Source organism: Triturus cristatus, chromosome 8 (genome assembly GCF_964204655.1).
Source record: "Triturus cristatus chromosome 8, aTriCri1.1, whole genome shotgun sequence".
Classification (NCBI taxonomy): Eukaryota; Metazoa; Chordata; class Amphibia; order Caudata; family Salamandridae; genus Triturus; species Triturus cristatus.
Genome location: NC_140591.1, coordinates 73396730 through 73419166, shown reverse-complemented (window position 1 = coordinate 73419166; position 22437 = coordinate 73396730). Strand labels below are relative to the sequence as shown.

General features: G+C 43.6%; 1 protein-coding gene across 1 annotated transcript in view; it reads right to left on the bottom strand.

Annotated features, from left to right (window-relative positions):
* Window positions 1–257: 257 nt before the first annotated feature.
* FBXO40 (F-box protein 40) overlaps window positions 258–22437 on the bottom strand; it is a 46479-nt gene continuing 24299 nt past the window's right edge. Inside the window, exons 2-4 of the mRNA XM_085621028.1 lie at window positions 20880–20916; window positions 16103–18007; window positions 258–3166 (exon numbers count right to left, since the gene is read on the bottom strand). Coding sequence (XP_085477154.1) covers window positions 2960–3166; window positions 16103–18007; window positions 20880–20882 — 2115 coding nt within the window. The 5' untranslated portion in view covers window positions 20883–20916 and the 3' untranslated portion in view covers window positions 258–2959. The remainder of the gene's footprint in view (window positions 3167–16102; window positions 18008–20879; window positions 20917–22437) is intronic.

Genomic DNA, 22437 nt, shown 5'->3' with positions numbered 1-22437 from the left:
CAACATTTGGAGCTGTCTGTTCAATCCTGTATCACCGTACTCAGGCGAGTGACGACCTAAAAGAAGATATCTCCTGACTTTCATGTGTGATCTGGGTGCTATCCAAATGCCACTCAAATTTAAAACTGGTTGAATGTTACTCAATTTTATGCCACTACACAGGCTGGCAAATACATCATGGTCAGTACATCAAGGGTAGTTAAATTGTCTTGATGGTGGGGAGACTCCTCAGACCTCCCTTTTTAATTTCTTTTTTTACTTTAAGTTACCATTACTTTATTTTTATATAAATACATCTTACCCTTAACTAACGCCCCACAATTTACTGTAGTAGGAGTATACCTTCCATTCAGTTACTCCCTTGTCCCATGCATAGTTTATAATGTAACTAAGGCAGAGAATCCCCTGGTTTTGTTGTCAATCCAACTGTCCAATTTCAGAGTGGAGTCCTGTGGTGACCAATGCACCCACCACCCTAATGAATAAAGTTAGAATGAGTTTAATACAAAATTCGCCGGAATTTATGTTCTGTGAAAATGTGACAATATTACCTTTCCTGGTTGCTTTAGGAGTCCCCTGATTTGAGCTGACCTGCTCCATTTTTTTGTGCACCAGTTTGACCACATTTTTCCAAATGCATTTTTAGCTGTTTCTACCATTCCCTTTAAGAAACCATAACCATGTATTACTGTTGCCTTAAATGTTAATGCTTCCTTGCACATGTATATCACAATGTGCTATGCAATATTACATAATTGAATATGGATTTGGTTTTTATTTTAACCAGAACAGTTCATCAGCCTCAGCAAGCATGCAATGTTTCATGATACTCAGGAGCTTGGAAGCCATGTTATTTTAGGTCATATATCTGCACATCTGCTGCATCTTCTAGTAAAGCGTAGCTTCACTTTCATTGTTGGCAAAAAGAAGCAGGATTTTAGTAGAATGTGTATGTATATTTGTCTTTATTTCAAGACTTCCTGCATTCTCTCCATGAGAAGATCCTGCCTTCTGCTCATGAGATAGTTGAGTTGACGCAACAGTTTCTGTCAAGTGTTTATGCTCCATAGACTTGTATTGAGAGAAAAGTGTAGAAGACCAATACAAAATGTCATGTGTCTTAACGTTATATGCTCCATATGGCTTTTTGAGCTGGAGCGCTTGTTGGTTGAAATAAAGATTTGCTGTGTTGCTTACTATTTATAAATGTCTTAAATGCATGTTAGATCAGGAGGCCCTCTGACTTGTATTTCATTTCGGCACTTGTAATTTCATTATACACAATGTTTACACTAGCTTCTATGACATTATGGTACTGTATTTTGAATGTATTATTACCTCTGTACTGAACAGATTGTATTTTTATCTGTTATTCACTTATGTATACCCTGTAAACTGGGTCAATGGAATCATTTTTACAAAGGGCCCACATGTACAGCATCATGTGGAATGTGTGTCAGACGTTTGTTTAGTAACATTTGATCCGTTTAAGTTAGACACCATTTTTTTTTTTGCTGAAGTCTGCAAATTCTGCAGCATATGATGAAATGTGTGGTAAGTGCAGCGAATCCATATGTCTGAAGAAATTGCTGCATAATTTCAGTGTTCTTGCTTATGGGATTTTAAAATCCGAACACTGGCAGCAGAGATACATGAAGGCCCTCAGTACATAAAGGCATTTAATCCTGGTTGCTTGCCACATTATGCTACGGGCTATCATGAAAACGCTAGTCGTGTCCGGGAGAGTGCCCAGCTGGCAGTAAAATCTATCTGGCTACATAGACCACATTTACATAGAGGCATGCCACATGGACCTGAAGTCCACAGCGGGCAGCCTTATACACTTTGGTGTTCCATTGCTAGCTAGCGGTGGAAGTAGTATCATTGCTAAGAATAAGGCAAGAATATTTCTTTTTACTGGTCAGTTCCTCCAAACTTCTGATCTGTTGAACACTTGTTTTTTTTAAAAGGAGTACCTCAATGGCATTGAAAAATATGCTGCTGTCATAAGTCAGTTCCCTAATTTCACATTCAATAAAAAAAACCTCCTTGCAGGACCCAACAAACTGGGCAAGTACATGGAAATGCTCTGGAAATGCTTTCGGATACCCCCAAACACTAGAAACATAGAGAGCGGATGGGCTGCCAGTTGCTTATGCAATAAGGGCAGTAGGAGAATAAATGTCCAAATGTCCGGCCATGAAATCTTATGCTTACTCTAATGGTGCACAGTGGTGTCTCTTATGAACCTGAAGTAAGGCTGTTGTATAGACAACTATCAATTATTGAGGTTTTAAAAACTAATTACGTGTAGTGCAGGTGACCACAAACTGTACTTGACAAGTGTGGTTTCACTATGGAGAGACACCAATGCCACAATTCCAAGCCATATGTAAATGATGATCAAATATGTAAAAGACAGAGTGATGCATTGTATCTACTACAAGTAGATGCGTTCTGTCCAGTTGAGGTTGGTTTGTATTACACACATTGATGTCCTGTTATATCTGACTGACTTTATCCCACATTGGGTAAGAGGTGCAATAACTCGAACAGAAAAGCTAGCTATGATATTGTACGTAAGGCAGCTTCTATTATAAGATGTTCTACTAACAACTGTTAGACTCATTTTGCCAAAGAAGAAGTACATTTCACACTTTCTGTCTCCTCAAATGCTATTGCCCTTTAGAAATGTAGAGATTGTCCATCTTTAGAAATTGGTGACAGCAATAGTTTGTTTTCAATTTTTTGCATCACTTGTTGGTGTATGAGTGATGGAAAACAAGCCTAAGGTTAGCTCTGGTGACACACTTCAGATCTTGTAAATGGCAGACAGTAATTATTCACTAGGATACCATGATACTATGGTGTTACTCTGAAGCCTTTAGAAAGTCTCCAGCCTCTTGAGGTCGGCCCGCTTCTGTTATACAACACAGCAAGTTTCTGAAGGTTCACCGGCTCAGAGCCTCTCCCGGAGGTTGACGAGGCGTGCCTGTGATGGCCTATTGGCCCTTTCTTTGGGTCCGCACATGCTTGTTAGAGGGAAAGGGTCCTTCTTTGGTTCCAGGGCATAGAAAGGGCAGGTCTTCAGATGTTCGGACATCGATGGGATGTCATTGAACTCCCATTTGGACACCGTAGAGAAAAGGCTGCTGAACTGCCAAATCTGGTTACAGCAAGATAGAAAAAAAAAAAATATTAAAAGATACAAGCTATTATAAAGTTTTTAACATTATCAGTAACTAAAGGTCACATATAAGAAAATGAAAATGTAATACATTATAATAACAAGCTAACATAATTAAAGACACTTCCAAGCAGTGCTGAAAGGCAACCCTTAATATACTACTAAACAGCCTGATTAGCTCTCGTGAGATATAAACAAATTGCAGAAATTTCAAATTCTGTCTAATATTTCTGGATACTCTGTGTTACCAGCTCTATTGATTAGGTCAACACGAAAACATCAACCTTTTATGTTGGCTAAAAGCAATGTAGAGGCCTTTAAGAAAAAAAATAAAGTTTTTCCCTTGGCCTTCTTACTGCAGGAACCTGACAGTTCTAAGAACCTCCACCCCCTCCATTAAATGGATGTATTATGTAGGTGAAGTAGGAGCAATCTTGTAACAGTTTCAGGAGGATGCTAAGATGCACCCAGTAGCGTATTTATCTAGAAAAGTAAATACACCATCTTTAAACAAAAGTAACTTATAGCAACGACCAATGCATGTAGTTGTCGTGGGTTGGTGAAATCTAAAAGATTCAGAAGAGCTGTTAGAATGAATTCCTGATCATAGAAATGTGAAATTCTATTGTTATAAGAATACTGCTTGTCTCCTGACTTAAATTTATGAGCATAAGAATGTCAAAGTTGGTTTCAAGACCAAGTAACGAAAGACGACAGAGTCTGAATCCATTGAATAAAAAATGTAAATTAATTGGAGTAGTAGAGTGATATAAATAAGCTAAATTTAGTATCATATGAAATTTTGGAACGCCTAAATAAGAATTGAATTCAGTGTCAACTGAAGGAAATGTAATAAGCAAACGAGATCATTGTATAAACCTGCAAGAGGCAAGGAGGAAGTGGGCCTAATTGCAAAAGACACTGGAGTTGGTTTTTCAACTGTTTGCCAGACTCAGGAGACAAGAAATTGAGGGATGTTTAAAGGCATGTGGTCCATATATATATATTATTGATGCCATTCCTCACTCTTAGTCCAGTTTGAAATATTTTTTATTTGCTGAATACCTTTCTTACATCACAGCAGAACAGCGTGGTGCAATTATGATTGCAATGGGGGTGTTTTCAAAAATGGCATAGTGCTGTTGCATTGTTTGGGTTGTCTCTTTGAAATTTGCTTATCTATATTGATGACCTGGACTCACAACATATGTAAATATCTTCCGCGGCACTGATTGGGTTGCTGAAAGTAATCTTTTTAGCAATTCATCCACAATCTGATGGCCATAAAGAAACCTTTTTTTGCACTGGGCCAGTTTGCACAGATTTGTGGCTTTTAGGGCCAGATGTATGACCATTTCATTTTGCAACTTGCAAATTGCGATTTTTTTGCGACTCACAAAATGAAATGTACTAATGTGTCTCATTTAGCGATTCCAAAGGGGTCACCAATGACCTACCCCATTAATATTCATGAGGTAGGTTGCAATTTGCAACCCATTGGGAATGGCCTGTAATCACAGGGATGGTGGCCTGGGGTCAGCAGACCACCATGTCTGTGATTGTTTTTTAAATAAAGCATTTGTTTTCTAAAATGCAGTCCGTTTTCCTTAAAAGAAACAGGGTGCATTTAAAAAAGAAGCATTTGTTTTCTAAAATGCAGCCCGTTTTCCTAAAAAGAAAACAGGGTGAATTTAAAAAAGAAAAATGAAAAGTTTCCTTTTTTATTTTTTAAGAGTAGGCAGTGGTCTGTGGGACTACTCCCTGCTCTTAAAAAATGCTGCTGCCCACCTTCAGTGTTTGTGAATGGGTTACCACCTCCTTCACAGAGTCAGTAAAGCATGAATGTTTAGCAACCGAATTCTGGTCGCAGAACATTTATACATGCCACTGTGACTCTCTATTAGAGAGGTATGCCCTTGAAACGCCCTAATAGCGCAAACCCTATTTTGCGAGTCGGTAGGAGGATACCGAATACCATAATTGAGTTAGCACATTGCAAAAGCCGTTTTAGCAGTTGCAAATGCATGATTCTCCATTTGCGATCGCTAAAAATGGTCGTATATCTGGCCCTTAGAGTCTTTAGATTGGGCACCTCTCAAAACAAGAGAGCGACTAATAAATGCCAAGTCATGGCTGGAAGCTACCTCTTGATGATCATTCTCTTTCATCATTTTGCACTCTTGGTCTACTCAGCATGGTTCATTAACCATTGGTAATGTGTGGCACTATACTAAAGTCTGTACTAAATAAATAAATACATGAGTAATAAATATAAAGAAGGTAACACTTCTTCAGGGCTCAGTGAAAGAGCCAAAGCGAGCTGGTCTTGTTTTGAACCCTGTTGACCTATTTTAAGCCACCTGAAAAATGTGATATTAATCTGGGAGAAAACAACTTGATTGTAGGCTGTTAATTCAGAAAGCAAAACTTAGAGAAAGAGAACAGAGAGAGAGGACTAAACAACCTCAACGTGGTAGAAGATCCAGGTCAAAGAAGTAGGTATCCATTTGCCAGCCCCAGGAGGCTAGATACAAAAACAAAATCAACAGTCCTGCTTAAGAACCACGAAAATCATCTGCCACTCTTGGGTGTGCCAACACTTGTGGATGGATATAGGGAGGATGGCATTGAGAAACTCTTCTCCAGTAGATCAAAATACATCTATTAGGGAATCTGTGGCTTGAAGTATAAAGTATTGCAGTCGTAAAACCTAACATTCTCAAAATTGCAGGCTTGGCATTTGCAACAACTTGACTCACAATGTACTGAAGGCACTTACCGGTCTCCAATGATTTTGTGACTCATAATGTACACATTGTGCTCCATTACAAGTCAATAGGAAAACATGGGGTGAAATGGTTGCCCCCCTATCCCTGAGGGCTACTATGAGAAGAATAAATGGTTTATAACTGTAATTGCTGTTGCACGCCATTGTTTAGATACCAACGTCTGAAATGGGTGGTATACATTTGTAAATTTGTAAAATGGAAGCTGCTCTAAGAGACGGGAAGGCCAGATCCATTTCAGAGTTTTAGGATAGCTGTATACGATACATTTAAATTGACATCCTCAGTGGTTTTTCTGAATATCTAGCATAGATCTGACCCTCCTGGATTGAGGTTGGACGCTCCTGTCCTAGAGCATCGGGCCACCTACCCTACATTTCAAGTGTAAACTACAACAAACAGTGACCAACCAAGAAACTAGGATGTTAGCTGACCCAACGGCAAATCCCGTCTATACACTTACAGACTGAGCCTGATACGCATTTGCATTTTAGCGTCTTCTTAATGTTAAGACTGCTAAGAAGTTTAAACATCCCCTTCATATACACAACCTTACATACCTTGCCACACAACATATCTTCATGAACATCCCAGCAAAGCATTTCATTTAAAAAAAAAGTCAGCTCTACAAGCTAACTTATTGCTTGTTAAAGAATAGCCAAGTGCAGCCAATAAATGGAATACATGCATTGGTTCAGTTCAAGCCAATGTGCTTTTTTTAAAAAGTAGGAAACAGTGGCCATCTTAAAAGAGCATGGTACCGGAGTGAAATGCACAATATATACAGGTAATGCATTAGAATAAGTGCTGTGCTTTAAATGGCACAGCTACAACACATTTCTAAAAAACATTTATTCCACATCTCTCAGGCGAATCCAACTTATAAGGAAGCAACCAAAACTCCCTGGTCCTAGAATGCCAAAGGTCAACACTCGTAGGAGCAAAACTAGATTAAATGGAGCAAAACTTAGGGAATGGCGATGCCTTGTTCAACCTGAGTAAGTACGTAAAGACTATGTTTATTAAGATAACTGACCATAACACCAATATATGTTACAAATATGCAATTATCTCAGTAATATTCAGTCCAGCTCATGATTATTTAAATGACTCATGAATATCGACATTTGTCACAGATCATACAAATATGCCCCAGCGTGACTGCAACATCTAAAAATCACATTTTTGAGAAAAGGTCAATCGTAGTAGGACGCATCAAAACACTGTACTTTAAAAACAAAGGTTTGAAAAAATCTTGAGGTCAGTCTCTCGAAATCCTTTCTTCTTAACCTGTCTACCTCCTAGACTGAACTAGATGAGATAAGGAAGCCCTCACCGTTGCAACAGACCAAAAAGGAAATACCTTAACTAGGTATTAAGATTACGCCAGCCCTGGCCGACTTATACAAAGGTAATTTTCTTCCTCTGCTATGACACCTTAAGCTAGATCTCAAACAGTGGACAATGGTCTACCATACCTGGATGGGTCGTATAAATGTGATTAAAATTATGGTACTTCCCCACGTCTTGTACCTGTTTCAGGGTCTTCCCATTGAAGTAAGTAGGAAATTTTTCTCTGAATTGCATACACTGATAATGCGATTAATTTGGCTGGGGCACAGAACAAGACTCTCTTACCGTCTACTAATACACTCGAGATCAGCCACAGGTCTGGCCTCACCCAACTTTCTACATTACTACAGAGCGGCCCAACTTAGGGGCCGATTCCGATCTCGCTTGGAAGACCTACGACTGACTCTGTCCCGTAGAGCTTTCCGACCGACTCGTGCTCCGAGCGACAGAGTACAATGCGCTGCAGCGCTGACGGACTCGGGTCGCTCGGAGCCGCATTGAAGTCAATGGGACCCTGTTGTACGTCGCGTACATAGACTTCCATCGTGAAAAACGTACATCTTGGAAGAGGAGCCACCTGTCACGTCTTCGCGTCAGTGCCCCCCGCAACGTACATGCATGGGTGAGGGAGACCCCTGGGTCCCCCCGCTGTCTGAGTCGAAGGGCTCCGGGTGAAGGGGGTCTGGCGCGGACCCCCGAAGTATGCTTCCCGGAGCGTTTTTCGAGCCGGAGGCATGGTACTTGGCCGGCTGGAAATCGAACGCATTGCACTGTACGCGTCGGACATCTTTGAGTCGCTCGGTAGGCATCACTGACTGGCATGAGTCGGTTGGTGGGCAAGGCGATTATCGCATCGTACTTGCTCACTTGTACAGCTGTACGAGTTGCACAGAAATCATGCTTTTGACTCAGACTCGCTACTGGCGGATGTCACTAGGAGCCCGTCCAAGCGAGATCGGAATCAGCCCCTTGGGGTTATTTCTGAATGGTCTCTCGGGCCTCGGATAAGCTTAGGCTTCATATCGACAATGCTGTTGTGGGCCGTACGATATGGGACCTTCTATGGAAACCCCGATGAGACCGACAGAGAAATACTTACCTAAAAATTCCTACCGCCACTACAAAGTCTGGGATACGGTCCTTAAATATCATGAACTAACAACTTTTCCGTCCTCGTATATGCCTGTCCACCATAATCTCTCATTTCTTTCTGCACTCCCCACAGGCCCGTTCCACAGGTGGCGGGAAGGGGGTTGCTTAAATATCTCTGACCTGTTCCATGGGCATGATTTCCTGACCTTTCAAAGTTGCTGTCGCAATTTTCATTTGCGGCCATCAGAGAGATTTCATTATATTCAATTGAAACACTGGGTGCTGCACTCATAGATGTGACTGGTGGTTACCAAGGACCCCCTTCCTGTCGAGCCATTTGTTCAAAGTGGTAGGGCATCCAGAGGTTGTATAATCTTTTTGAACTCTCTCTTGCGCTCCACTGGGCCGCTGCCTGCCCCCGACATATGTCCTTTTGGGAATCCACGCTGGATATCACCGTACAAGAGAAAAACTGGGCAACACTTTATAGAGATATCACTAGGTATAATCGCTCTATGAGCCTGAGGGAAGCAGATTGTAAGATGTTATACGATTGGTGCCTCTATCCTGAGAAGCTCCATACAATATTTCCTAATACCACCGATAGATGCTGGAGAGGCTGTGGGGTGTTGGGAAGTTTGCCACATCTGGTAAAATCGGCCATCAATTCGACCTTTTTAGAAGGAGGTCCTCTCTTGGATTAGGGAGATCTTGGGCTATCGGATCTCGAGAGCCTGGAGCACGTGCTGCTAGGCCAACGAGACCCTACTCTGAAACAACAAAAAATGGGTGATCGCTTCATTATGTGGCTCTGTCTGGGAGCAGCCAAGATGGCCCTAGCTTTGGCACGTATGACAGATATCGTAGCCGATAAATGTAAGAGCTTTGACTATATATGGAGACTGTTAGACCTGGCACCTTGGCGTGAGTCTCCCTTCCACTTTTTGTCACGCTGTGCCTCAGGTTTTTGCTGGCGTTTGCTGCTCAGAGCACTGTGCCACTGCCAACCAGTGCCACAGTGCAAGTGCTCCCTGTATAAAATGTATATGTTGGTTGGATTCCATGATTGGCTTATTTGGTTTACTGTCAGACCCCAGTAAAGTGCACCAGGAGTGCCCAGGGCTTGTAAATACGAATGCTGCTGGTGGGCTTGCAGCACTGGTTGTGCCACCCACAGAAGCGGCCTGGTAAAATGTGTCTAAGGTCTGCCATTGCAGGACCTGCGTGCAGTCTGGTACTGTCATGCTGACTGGGCAAGTGCACCCACTTGCCAGTCCCTAAACCTTCCCTTAACTTCATATTAGTCACCCTTATGGTAGGCCCAAGGGCAGGGTGCATTGTAAGCATAAGGTAGGACAAGCCCTGATGTGTGTGGCATGTCCTAATAGTGAATTACAGCCAATTTCGTTTTTCACTATTGTAAGGCTACCTGTTCTCCATAGGCCAGAATGGCCTGTTAGAATTGTTACATTCTATGATCCTAACAGACCCAGGGAACATGGTAGAAATTCGAGTTGAGTATGCCTGAACTCAGAATAATAAAATACACCTTTTAGTAAAGTTTATTTTAATATTCTTATGCTTGCCTAACCATTTCAGCCCGCCTCTGCTATGATGTGTATCTGCTGTCTGGTTTCTGTGAGTGACAGGGGTGGGGAATTCCAGGAGACAGGCTGGGGCAGCCTGGTGGTGAATAGAGAGATTGACATCCAGATGGGTGGGAGGAGTGCACCTGGACTCTGAATAGGGCTGTGCTCTGCCACCACAATGCTGGCTCCACCTCCTATGGAGCGGCTGATGTCTCTGCCCTGCACTCTGAATGGAAAGTCAGAGACATGTCAACAAAGTGCTCAGGAACTGGTTTGGACTGGGCAAAGGCCCCTCTACCCCAGAGGAACAAGGGGTATAAGTATTGGGACCCTGCTCCCAAGAAATTAGATCCTGCTTGACAAGAAGAACCTCTGCCTGAGGAGAAGGAACTGAGAAAGCTGTAAGGAGGAGTACTGTCCCTGACCTGGGGGATTGGCCTGCAGTGGTTGTCTTGCTGCTGAAGGAGAAAGACTACAAAAGACTTTATTTCAACTTGTGCTTAAAAAGATCTCCAAGGGCCTGAGTAGAGCTGCTGTTAAGAAGTCCCAGGAACAAAAGGACTTCACCCCCCAGCTTCCCCCTGAACTCTGCTGTGTGAGTTCTGCCTTCCTAGAGTGCTGGAACCAGTTGTGGGGCCTCTGGAAGTTGTGCCTGCTGTTGGGAAGCTGGCCAAGAAGAAAGAAATTAAAGATCTCCACTTTTTCACGAACAGCCGGCTTAGCGAGAACATTTCCGTCGCACCGCTCGTTAGTGTGCAGAATTTTATCGCTGAGGACATCGTTGCAGAGCCTGCTGCCGTTGAGCCCGATCAGCGCTGGGAAAATCGTCGCCCCGCTCGTTAGCGGGCCGAATTTGATCGCTACCAGCCCAAGATCCCCGCTCCACCTGTTAGCAGGCAGAATTCTATCGCTGCGAACATCGTCGCAGAGCCTGCTGCCGCTGAGCCCGATCAGCGCTGGGAAAATCGTCGCCCCGCTCGTTAGCGGGCCGAATTCGATCGCTACCAGCCCAAGATCCACGCTACACCTGTTAGCGGGAAGAATTCTATCGCTGCGAACTTCACTGCAGAGCCTGCCGCTGCTGTGTGAAATCGTCGCAGAACAAGCAAAGATCATCGCACCGCTTGTTAGCGTGAGGAATTTTATTGCATCGTGCCTTAGCGAGTAAATTTCTACCGGATAAGCTACGCCTTGTTTTTCTGGAGCGCCGCTAAGAACTTTTATCGCATCACCAGGTACTGTGGGTTAAAACTGACTCTAAGGTGAATGATTTTGTCGCTAACCTAACAACTGTTTCTGAAATCATATTCTTGAACTGTGTATGTCATTTTTGTCGTTATTTGGTCTTGTGCTAAGTCTTTATAAGTCTTTATATAAAAGATCACTATTTTTTATATAAATCTAGTGTGGTGTCCATTTGTGGTGTTGTCACTGAGTTACTGTATGTGGTCACAAATGCTTAACCTATAACGCTCTGAGATAAGCCTTGTCTGCTCGCGGCAAGGTACCTAGCGGGTGAGCAGGGGTTGTTTTAGGAGTGTAACCCCTTACCCTGACTAGAGGAGAGGGTCCCTGCTTGTCACAAGTACCTACCTGTGCCAACCAGAGATCCCCAATTCTAACAGAGACCCTTAGCACAACATCTCTCGGAGGGACTTCCACTGTTCTCCTATCAGCCCCGACTGCGAGCACTACAACATTTCCATACTTAGCCGGACCTTGCTCGCCTGACTTCTCCCTGGAACCCAGCAGTGTACTCTGTTGATGTGACCCTCCTTGCGTGAAGACTTCTTGTGCCCCACCCTCCCCTGACATGAATAAGGAATTCTCCATCCATAGCTGTTAACTCCGGACATGCAGGTTCTGCTGTAATGGTTTTATTCACTTGGATAATTTCTTATGATGATGGGTTTTTTTTTCCTATCAAGGGTTCTGGGCAACATATGACTGGAAATGGGCCGAATTGTAATGTGTTCAATTGCCTTTATATTCACATCAATCTGTTCCAGGTTTTTTGTATTGAGAATGCTGGAACGTTCTGTAGCCTGCGGATGTAGTTGACCTAAAGTATGGATTGATGTCCTACGAGGCGTTGTTACCCGTGAAAAATTTAAATAAAAACATTTTGAAATAAAATCTGAAGAGTAAACATCTGTCAATCACGGGGGTTTGTTTAAACGGGAAGAGAAACTTTGATGTATTTAATGGGCAATGTTTTTCACTTTTTTCCCTTTACAAAGGATGTCAAAGACTAAGGTGCAGTGACCCTGTTCTTTTGTGATCTGTTCTTATGGGCCATTTAAGTTTTGATTATTTGATACTTTGTCAGACTGCAGTTTTAGCTCCTATTTGTAATTACTTGTCTTTAAACTGTTGGATTTTGCAACTTTTTCCACATACTCATTTTGTGTCAATTTTTGACCATACGAGTTCATTCTGGTTTCACTACTCCGTATTCTGTTGGTATTTAGAACCCCACTATGTTGGCGTAGCACAATTCCCTTTTTCCTTATCCCCTTGAAAGTTGAATAGGGGGTTCTTTTTTCAAATTTCTGTAACCCAGCTGATATTGTTTCCTTTATTGTCTCAATTATGACAAATTTTAGTTGGGGGATAGCTTTAAAGACCCTGCATTGTAAAATCTATGTTTGATAAGCATTGGCCAGAAGGTAATATATTCAGTCCCCTTTCTGTCTACTTCATCATTTGGGAAACCATCAGGGGCTAAATACGACTGGAACATGATCTTCTCCCAGATTACTCGGTGAATTGATAAGCCTGTGTTCTAGGGTCACACTTATTGGTCTCTTTAAAGTGGGTAGACAAATATTCACTTTTTGTAGTTCCCCAGTTATATTTTGCAGGAGAGTGGTATGGGTCTCTTGGCTTTTGCTCATGGCTACTAGGGCTTCTAAAATCCTCTTAAGAGACCCTTGCATTAGCAATAATACATCCCATAGAGCGGAAGACATGTAAGATTTATGTTTACAATTGATAACAGTAAAGAGGGTAACAGAGGCCTGTTTCAACCGAGATCAAAGGATCTCAGTTTAAAGGAGGCATCTGTTAAACATATTTGTTCTTTGGACATGTGGGAGTTTTCTACTTCTGCTCTAAGGTTGGACCCTTTAGTGTCATTCAACAGTATCCCTCATATACACGGTGATAGGTAAACCAAAATTGGTTTCAGTCCCTTTGATAAAAAAAGCTAATTGGGGAGGAAGAAGCTTTTTAGTCGGAGCCACCAAGGCATGGAATACTCTTCCACGACACCTTAGAGACACCACAAATCACCTGAGTTTTAGGAAGGCACTTAAAACATGGCTATTCGCGCTCTAATGTCCTATTCATACCCAACTCAACTTAAGGAGCAACATCCTACTATAGCGCCAGGACACCTACGGGTAACAGTTGCGCTCTATAAATTTTTATAACATAACATAACATAGGCTGGGGCTTTGAGACCCATCAAATAGACCGAGTGATCCTGTAATGTTCATACTAATTTCTCCCCGTGGATCTTCAACCACATTAGTCAGATTATCTACTGGAATACTTTGCTGGACTCCCATTTGCAGAAAGAAAATGCTTTAATACAGATTTTCTGCAGGAATCTGATAAAGGGGATCTATTATCATTTGAAAATGTAGTATTTTTCCCAATTCATATTTACTGTTTACCACTGGGGGTTTAAGGTCCTTTATACACTGCTTTGATGCTTTACCTTTTCCCTTGGACTCAATATGATCTTTATTGGACCTCAATGTACGTGTAGATACTTGTGTTTTTTCTCAGTCAAGTATGGGAAGGAGAGGCACATCTCTTTTTTGTTAATAGCAGAGAAGCCAAAGTTCCTTGTGGTATTGCTCGTAACCAAGGTGGGGGTGTTCTAGGGTGTTTAAGTGGCTACAAGCCGCAACCAAGCCGCCGACACTGGTTTAAAAGCCCACAAACTACCACAACCTGCAAACAGCCACATACTACCACCACTTTTAAGATAATAAGGACCTATAAAGTTACTACGATGGCAAAGACAAGGATGAAAAGCGAGTGGATGTGGTGGCTCAAACACCAAGGGCACGAGCTCTGTGTCCACTTGTGTAGTCCTTTTTTCTTCTCCCTTTCTTAATAATCGATCTCACTTCTGAAGGATTCAAATCACTCTCCTCAATGGTCCTCCACAATGTTGCATCAACGCATCGCCTCAGCTTATCTCCGCAGCACTCGTCAGTCCCCCCCCACCACACTCCTCCTCCCTTGAACTGGGTGTCACGTTCCAGGGTGTGAAGGGGCAAGTGAATAATGGAACCCAGTTGTTAACTTTGTCAGAAATGACTCCCCTCTTTGTGCTATGTGCGTACAGCCAATATATACATAAATAAAGAGGATTAATTGAAGCTCCCCTCATCTCAAACTCGTTCTAGACTTGCAGCAACCACTGCAGACCCAGGTCCTGAGGCCGAGAAAGTTCCAAATATCCTACCGAAGAGCAAGCAGAAGTTCAGAGCCCACGGGAGGAGACTGCTGTAGAAGTCAGGGACAGCAAGAGGATATTCACAGCCAGGCCACCCTCTGGCAGGCCCTGTGGAGAACGCTTGCTGACACATTGCCCAGCTTAATTTGGCCGCTGTCAAATTGTGCTGCCCAAACGTCCAGGACCACCATGAAGTACAAGCGAGGCAAAGTCAATGGTCACCCCTGGGCCAATTTGTGGCAATAGCCACCTTAGATCAAGCCCTCAGGACACTGCGTGCTGGCCGGTCATAGAGTTTGTGTCCTTAGCTCCATCTCCATCTGTGTCTGTGTCTGACGTGGCAGTAGACGTTTCCAGATGACCAGGACCAAGCATTGATGATCAAACTGAGGGAGGAATCATGGGAGAGTTGGTCCCAAAGAGTTAGGTCACCAGGTGGCTAAACAAAAGGTGTTCACTTCACGAAAAGTGAGCGTTTTACCTTTTTCAGTGTTCAGCTTCAATTGGTGGTAGCTATCATCCAGTGAGAGATTGCACGTAGGCACCCCTGGAACACCAGTTGTGTGGATGCAGAATTTATTGAGTGTTATCTACATTGCAGTACAACTGTAAGCCAAAATAAGCAATTAGGCAAAAGGGGTACAATGAATATTAAATAAGGTTGGACTCAGAAACGACCTGTGAGTGTCCCTGCAAAGGAGGGAAGAAAGAGGCAAAAGTAACCGATTACCTTTGGTCTTCAAGATCTGATGTCAGTAAAAGGGAGGATATGTTGGGCACCCTAAATGCTACCAAAGACAAGACAGCAGAATGTGGTGAGAAACTATTAAAAGCTGCAAAGAGTTCAAAGTGGACGAAGGTCACTGGTCCTCCATCAACTCAGGAGCAAATGACCAGTTTTAGACTGCTCAGGAACCGATTGAATCATGCGCAAAGGAATTGTGATCGGGTTCTCAGGGTTCATAAACTACAGTTAGAACTGATTGTGTCACCTTTGAAAAAGCTAAAAAAAATTGGTGCGTGTTTTTTGTACTTGTGAGGAATGTCTGGAGAAAAACACGATGCCAAGGTGCGGAAAAAGCTACAGAATGAATATTATGTTGTGACTCTAGATCAGATCTCAATCAACCCCTATGGCCTCAGACATGGACACGGATTTCATTTATCTATCCACATCCAACTCATTCCAGTACAGTTTTAATGTGAAAAAAAATCCATTTGGTATGACCATGCTCTTCGTTTTCTGGAGGCGGGGCGTTCTGCTAACACAATAGTCTTTTCAAATGACTCAACCATAGCAGAAGAAAGTAGACCAAGACCTTCAAGTCTAAAGTAAAATCAAAGATTTCAGAGAAATTAAAAAAATGTGGCTGAAGGCTGAGCGTAATGAAGGAATTTCTAATCACAAACATGGAAGACCTAATAAGAGCTGTCATAGCAAAGCACACTAAACAGTACACTAGCATTTTCTATCACTTCAGGGTACCACAATCGCTTATAGACACTAACACCTATGTCTGTGGCACTCTTTGACATGGACTCTTGCTTATGTGTGCATGGTGCCATCAATTATCAAGGACTTCCAGTAGATTATTTCCTACCATATGTTGTGTTAACTTGCCTTTGCACGAGGTCTCCATGACTCGCCTCCATGTGAGTAGTTCTTCTTCTCCCACCTCAGAAGGACCATTCCTCGCTGATGCAGCAGCGTAGAACTGACATCTCTCATTAGACTAGACACCTGGGACAGCTGCGACAAGCTGAAACTGTCCAAATAACTAGCAATATGGTGGAGGATCTCCAGCGGCAGCCCACTGAGAGCATCTTTGCTCTTTCCTCGCTTGCTCCTGGAAAGATTGGGCTTGACGCCCTGGCAGAGGACTGGGGACAAGTGTGGCTGACTGGCAAACGTTCCAACCTCTCTACTGTAGATGATATTTGCCTGTTGCCCTGAAGGGCGGAACTGGTTCTGAACGAAGGTGCATCCCAAGTAAGAAAGTGGACAACGCAGTTGGAACCAGCCATTGAGGGAGGACTGGACATCCGCATGAACGTTCTTGAAGTGAGAGGGAAATTCATCCCTTCTGAAGAAATGGTTACAGGTGAAGGTGAAGGCAGAGCAGTTTTTGTTATGTCTTCGGGTCACGCACTCACTCTGGAGTCCCAGGTGGAGCCTTGGGCTCTTCTGAACCTCCAGATCTGCAAGGACTGTAGTAGGGGAGAATGGCGGCAAGCCAAAATCATACGTCTGGGTTGCAATATCAACAAGCAAGCCATCTGTGACGTTCGTTTGAGATATAAATTTCATTTTTAACTCCTTTTCCATTGAACACAGCAATGCAGTTGCTACAGCATCCATGTTGGGGGTACCCTCAGGGGTTGATTCCAAATCTGAGGTATCTACACCCTTGTCTGCCTTTACCGTCTTGAAGCTCTCATTTCCTATACGTGCCCTGTTGCCACTTCTGTAGCTGGTGGGAACCCTAAACGTGTTCACAATCTTCAGCTCTTGCGCCTCAAGGTTGCCATACACAAAGTCTTTTTCCTTGGGGGTGCATGCTGCCATCTGTCCAAAATGAATAAGCATCCGTCCATGATGAACCAGATACATGTTGTAATCACTCACAGGTGCTTCATTTCTTAACCTCTCCAACACACCCTCCTGCCAAGGCGCAAAACCAGATTTCTCTACATCTATTTTACGTTGCTCTTCTATTTGATGTTCAGCAGCTGTGGCTTCGGTCTGCGGATGGCTGCTCTCACCAATTGCATCACTGACGTTCTTGGCGCCATCATTTTCTTTCGGTTTTGACGTTGGTTCCTTGTTGAGAAGAATAGATGCAGAAAGCTCTTTACTAAATATCCCCTCCCATTGTCTGTACTGTGATAGATCCATACCTTCCTTACTCCTTGCCAGTTCTTCATAGTCTTTCTGGCTGAGCTCTGCTTGGTCACTGTCATTCATATCCACGACATCGGCCTCAGCTGCATCACCTGGTCCATCAACGAAGCCACCAGTAGCCCCTTCTTCTCCGCCAGTGGCGCCGTTGATATCTTCCAGGTCTTTGCTCTGTTCCACAAGTTCTGGGAAGAGGGAAGACATTTTCAGGGAGTCAAAGAGGGTGTTCTGGTCCCTGAGGGCAAGAGCGGCGTCTAGACATTCCTCAGCCTGCCCTTCCTTCATGATGTTGTCATGTAGCGTAACGTCCGCGTCAATTGTGGGGAAACGGTTCCACTCCATGGAGCAGCAGACCACGCTGGCAGGGCATGACTTCAAGTGCTTGGCCAACTTACAGCGGAGCATGGAGAAGGGGCATCCGTACCCAGAGTTGAGGCACGGCACCTGCAGCATGGGGCACAGCAGCTGGTGCTCCTCCTCCTTGCACAAGTGGAAGGTGGCACCACAGTGGGAGCTGCATTTGATCATCACACAGGAGACGGCGGGATCCACTGGCGCTCGGCAGTGACTGTTGAAACATTTTTCACAGTGTCGGTGCTGACCCGGGTTGGTTCTTTGCGCTCTTCCCTGGGAATGACAGCAACAAAAGAAGAAAGAGAAGTTACGGGTATCAGGAGAAATTCCTTTGTCATTAGATAGTGTACACTTTCAGACATATATTACAACATTAGAGCATTATGTGGAGCCATTGAAGTCACATGGTGCAGCTCAGTGCTGTCATTATGGATACTGAGTTCAAAATATAAATCACAAATCCTGTCTCTATCTGGAGTTTGGCCAAATTTAGCAATTTACTTCACAATAAATCCTCCTGGTGTCATTTAACTACTACTGAATTCAAATCAGTGTTTGTCTAGTTTTCAGAAGCATGTGAAAATGTAGACTTGAAAACCATATTTTGCAAAAACATGGACTCCTAAGTAAAGACTACCAAAATATTTACCTTACATCAATACATACCTTCATAAATTGCTTCTAACATGCGCCTAAATCCGCTATCCAGCACCGGCGCCCAGGTTAGCTACCACTTGAGTTGGGCTAGTAAATTAATCTGGGATTTAAATATGTGAGTAGTGTTTGGCTGGATCGAAATTAAGATGTTGTTCACTAGGCCTAGGCATTTTTATCATACGGGTGAAATATTTCGTTAGACAAATTTTGTGAAGTTTTGCAATATTTTGTTGGCCCATATTTTATATGATTTTCACCCACAGGAGACTGATACGAGCAGAACACTTGGGGACATTGTCTGCTTAACGCAGTCTCACAATATCTCGCGTGATGTTTCAAAGCGTTCCAAATTCCACTGAGACACCAGCAAGTATATTTTGGGAAATATCACAATTTTACAAGATTTCACAAAGAATAGTGATTTTGCCTGCCTTTGACTCTTGCACGTTGCAGCCGCCCTCCCTAAATGCACTTTAAATCTCCTAATATGTGACTTTTTCTGTGATGTTACTCAACTATATACAAGGCACCAGTGGGTCTAACGTCTGGCAGAACAGCAAAAATTCATGTAACCATTGCTCATAGAGTCACCCTAAGACGTGACACCAGATACTAGGATTGAACAAATAGATCTGGCTATGGAAGTAAAAAACTGAGACCTTGTGTAGAGGGAGTTGATCAGATATGGCTGACTTCCCATTGTTCAACCACCGCCATATGATATGGTCAAAGAAATATCTAATAGAGACCAAAGAGCAGCAAGACATGACCTTCATCTGAATTATCTTTCTTTATACAAAGGAGCAGCGGGGTGCTCGAAAATGAGGAGATGAGAGGGGTAATGGATAACTTCAGTCGAATCTGAGGAGTAAATGAAGGAAGCAAAGGGTCCCCTTAAGGTTGGCTGGAACAAAGGCCCGCACCTTGTGTGGTGGAGGAAACACCTCAATCATACCGACGCTGGACGGTCTACCAAATCTAAAGCTGGTCGCTCTTGCTGGACGGTCCACCAAACCTTAAGCTGGTCGCTCTTGCTGGACGGTCCACCAAATCTAAAGCTGGTCGCTCTTGCTGGACGGTCCACCAAACCTTAAGCTGGTCGCTCTTGCTGGACGGTCCACCAAATCTAAAGCTGGTCGCTCTTGCTGGACGGTCCACCAAACCTTAAACTGGTCGCTCTTGCTGGACGGTCCACCAAATCTAAAGCTGGTCGCTCTTGCTGGACGGTCCACCAAACCTTAAGCTGGTCGCTCTTGCTGGACGGTCCACCAAATCTAAAGCTGGTCGCTCTTGCTAGACGGTCCACCAAACCTTAAGCGGGTCGCTATTGCTGCAGAGGTTTCTTTACACAGTCATCTCCCGCCAGCCTCGCAGAAACTGTCCTAAGGAAAGAAATGGCCATGGCCGCGTGGCATGATGCAGTTTCTATTGGTACTTTAACTGTCTTTTTAATCATTTTATCGATGCGATGTATTGTATTTATCTTATGTTCTTTATGATGATTTTATCTGTAAAATCGAATTAAGATATCTTGATTTGAACAGTAAGGGGCACATTTCCAGTACACACATGACAAATCTCCATGACCTGCTGGGAATTTTCTCCCAGCACATTAGGGTCATATGAAAAGGCTTTCCAGAAAAGGCAAGCATGGTGTTTATGGTGGATGTATTGATTGACCCACAAGTGTAAATTGCTCGACCTAGTCGGCATCATTTCCAGTGGTATCTCAGGTGCAATGCTGAGCTCAGGACAGCTCTATCCCCAGGCAGACCGATGTCCTCCCTTGTGGTAAAGGAGGCATGAGAACACCAAGGTGGGAGACCAGAACATTTCCAATATATGGACAAACGCCGTATTTCCCCCCAGCTCTAAATCTGACCCTATGCTTCGGAACACATCAGTTCCAGAACACTTCAATGTCGTCATCACTCCTCCCAAATCCCGATCAATGAAGTCGCTACCACTAATGAGATGGCGCGGGAGTTCTCAGACTTTAGAGTGCAGAGGAGATGCATGTCCCACAGTTGGAGACTGCTGACACCTGGACCATCCTCCAAGAGACATCAAGGCGATGTATGGAGAAGGCGTCTGGGTAGTCGTGACTCTAGGTAAGGGATCACGGCAAGAGGGCTGAGCCTATCCACTGACTGAACATAGAAACGATTCTTGTAAAAAAAAAATATATATATATATATATATATATATATATATTATGAAACTTGTACAATTCCCAGTATTGGTTCACTTTAACCTAGCAGAGACTTCAAGGCGCTAAGTTGCAGGCACTTGTCCATGAATCTTTTCACGTATATGGTATAAGTTCAAATCCTTTTTCCTCGCAGCCCTTTCGATGATTAGGTGCTGACTCCGCACACCGGTGGCCACTCTTTGCAACACTCACTCAATATGTTTTCTGGCCTGCTTTTTTCTCTCAAGAGCATAACTGTGTCATTGAATACAAACAAACCACGCCGGTCACACTTACCATAGCATCGACAGTCTGAAGGTCGTATAATCAATCCCTGTAAAAAATAATTGGAGGTAATTAGTTTTAAGATTGTTTTAACTTCTAACTAATTTGAAGAAAGCATGTGAAAAACACTAAACTTATACAACAAATAAACCTTGTTAGAAGTAAGGGTTTTAAATTAAAAATGCTGTTATGACACCTAAGCCATGGCAGCACTGCAATATCCGAGACATTAAGTAAACCCGCCCTTCCCGATGCAGCTGCCCTTCTAATGGCTTCTATTTAGTGATTATTAAAGCCCCTCATAACTCTAGCGGGCGGTGCCTACTGCGCCGTGACGTAGTGACGCAGTGCTCGTTCTAAAGGGGCGTCTTCAACTGTGTCCTAAACTGGAGCAGGGCAGGGGCGGTGCTGAAGACATATTCATGGCGCCTAAAACATTGTCGTGTTTAAAATGTAATACTGCGGAAACTATTATCTGACAAGATAATCTGAACTAATGAAAACAAATATTATAACAAAAACACATTGCAGGCCCCTCCCCATCAAACCCAGCCTGAGAGAAGGTTTAGCTGACCCGAGCCATTCGCCTAAATATAAGGGAATGGATGTAAGTAACTAAGGGGCATATCAACAACAACCGGCGATAATTATCGCTGAGCGCACTTAGCGCTCGGATAATTATCGCTGGCTAGCGCCGATTTTTTTCGCTGAGATAGCTTGCTATTAGCAACGCTTATCTCATCAGCGATAAAAATCCTAGCGCTAACTGGCTAACGTGAGATTATCGCTGGAAACCCAGCGATAATCTCACGTTAGCTTGTTGATAGGGACTCACAAACTTAGCCATGATATCCTCCTTCCATAGGATATCATGGCTAAGTCAGTCATGAAGCAGGTGTTAGGAAAGTAGCGATAACAGGTGTTATCGCTACTTTTCCTGACGCTATGCTTCATAGCGTGGGGCTTGATGATAGGAGAAATGTCGCATAGCGACATTTCTCCTATCATGTCAGGTCAGGAACGCCCACTTTGCATCTCATTAGAGATGCAAAGCTGGGCGTCAGAAATCCTCACGCTAAAGCAAGGTTTCACGCGTTAGCGTGACCTTGCTAATATAGAGATAAAATTATCACCGCTTTTAGGCTGAAAACGGCCGCTAAAGCGGCGATAAGTTTATCGCCTCGTTGTAAATATGCCCCTAAATTAGCCTTTCCACCTCTGTTAACAAGGCATGAGTCGGGGGTTCACGCGGGTGGACGGCGTCCACCCTCTATTTTTACAGGGTGAACGCCGTCCACCCTGCCAAGAAGTTGGCCCCACGAAATAATGTGCTGAAATCGTTCCGGTGTAATTTACAAACACCGGGACTCTTTCTGCAGCGCCTGCATGTTGTCTGCTTCTCGTCTGCAGCAACGTGCAGGCGGGGACAGGGCTTTCTTATTTTAGACTCCTGCTGGGCCCATAACAAAGGCCGAATTCGAGGAGTCATCAGGCCTCCTTTTGTTCCAGTCTCCTGGGCTGGGAGCAGTCAGGAGCCTCACACCTAAAGGGGAAACAAAGGTTACCACTT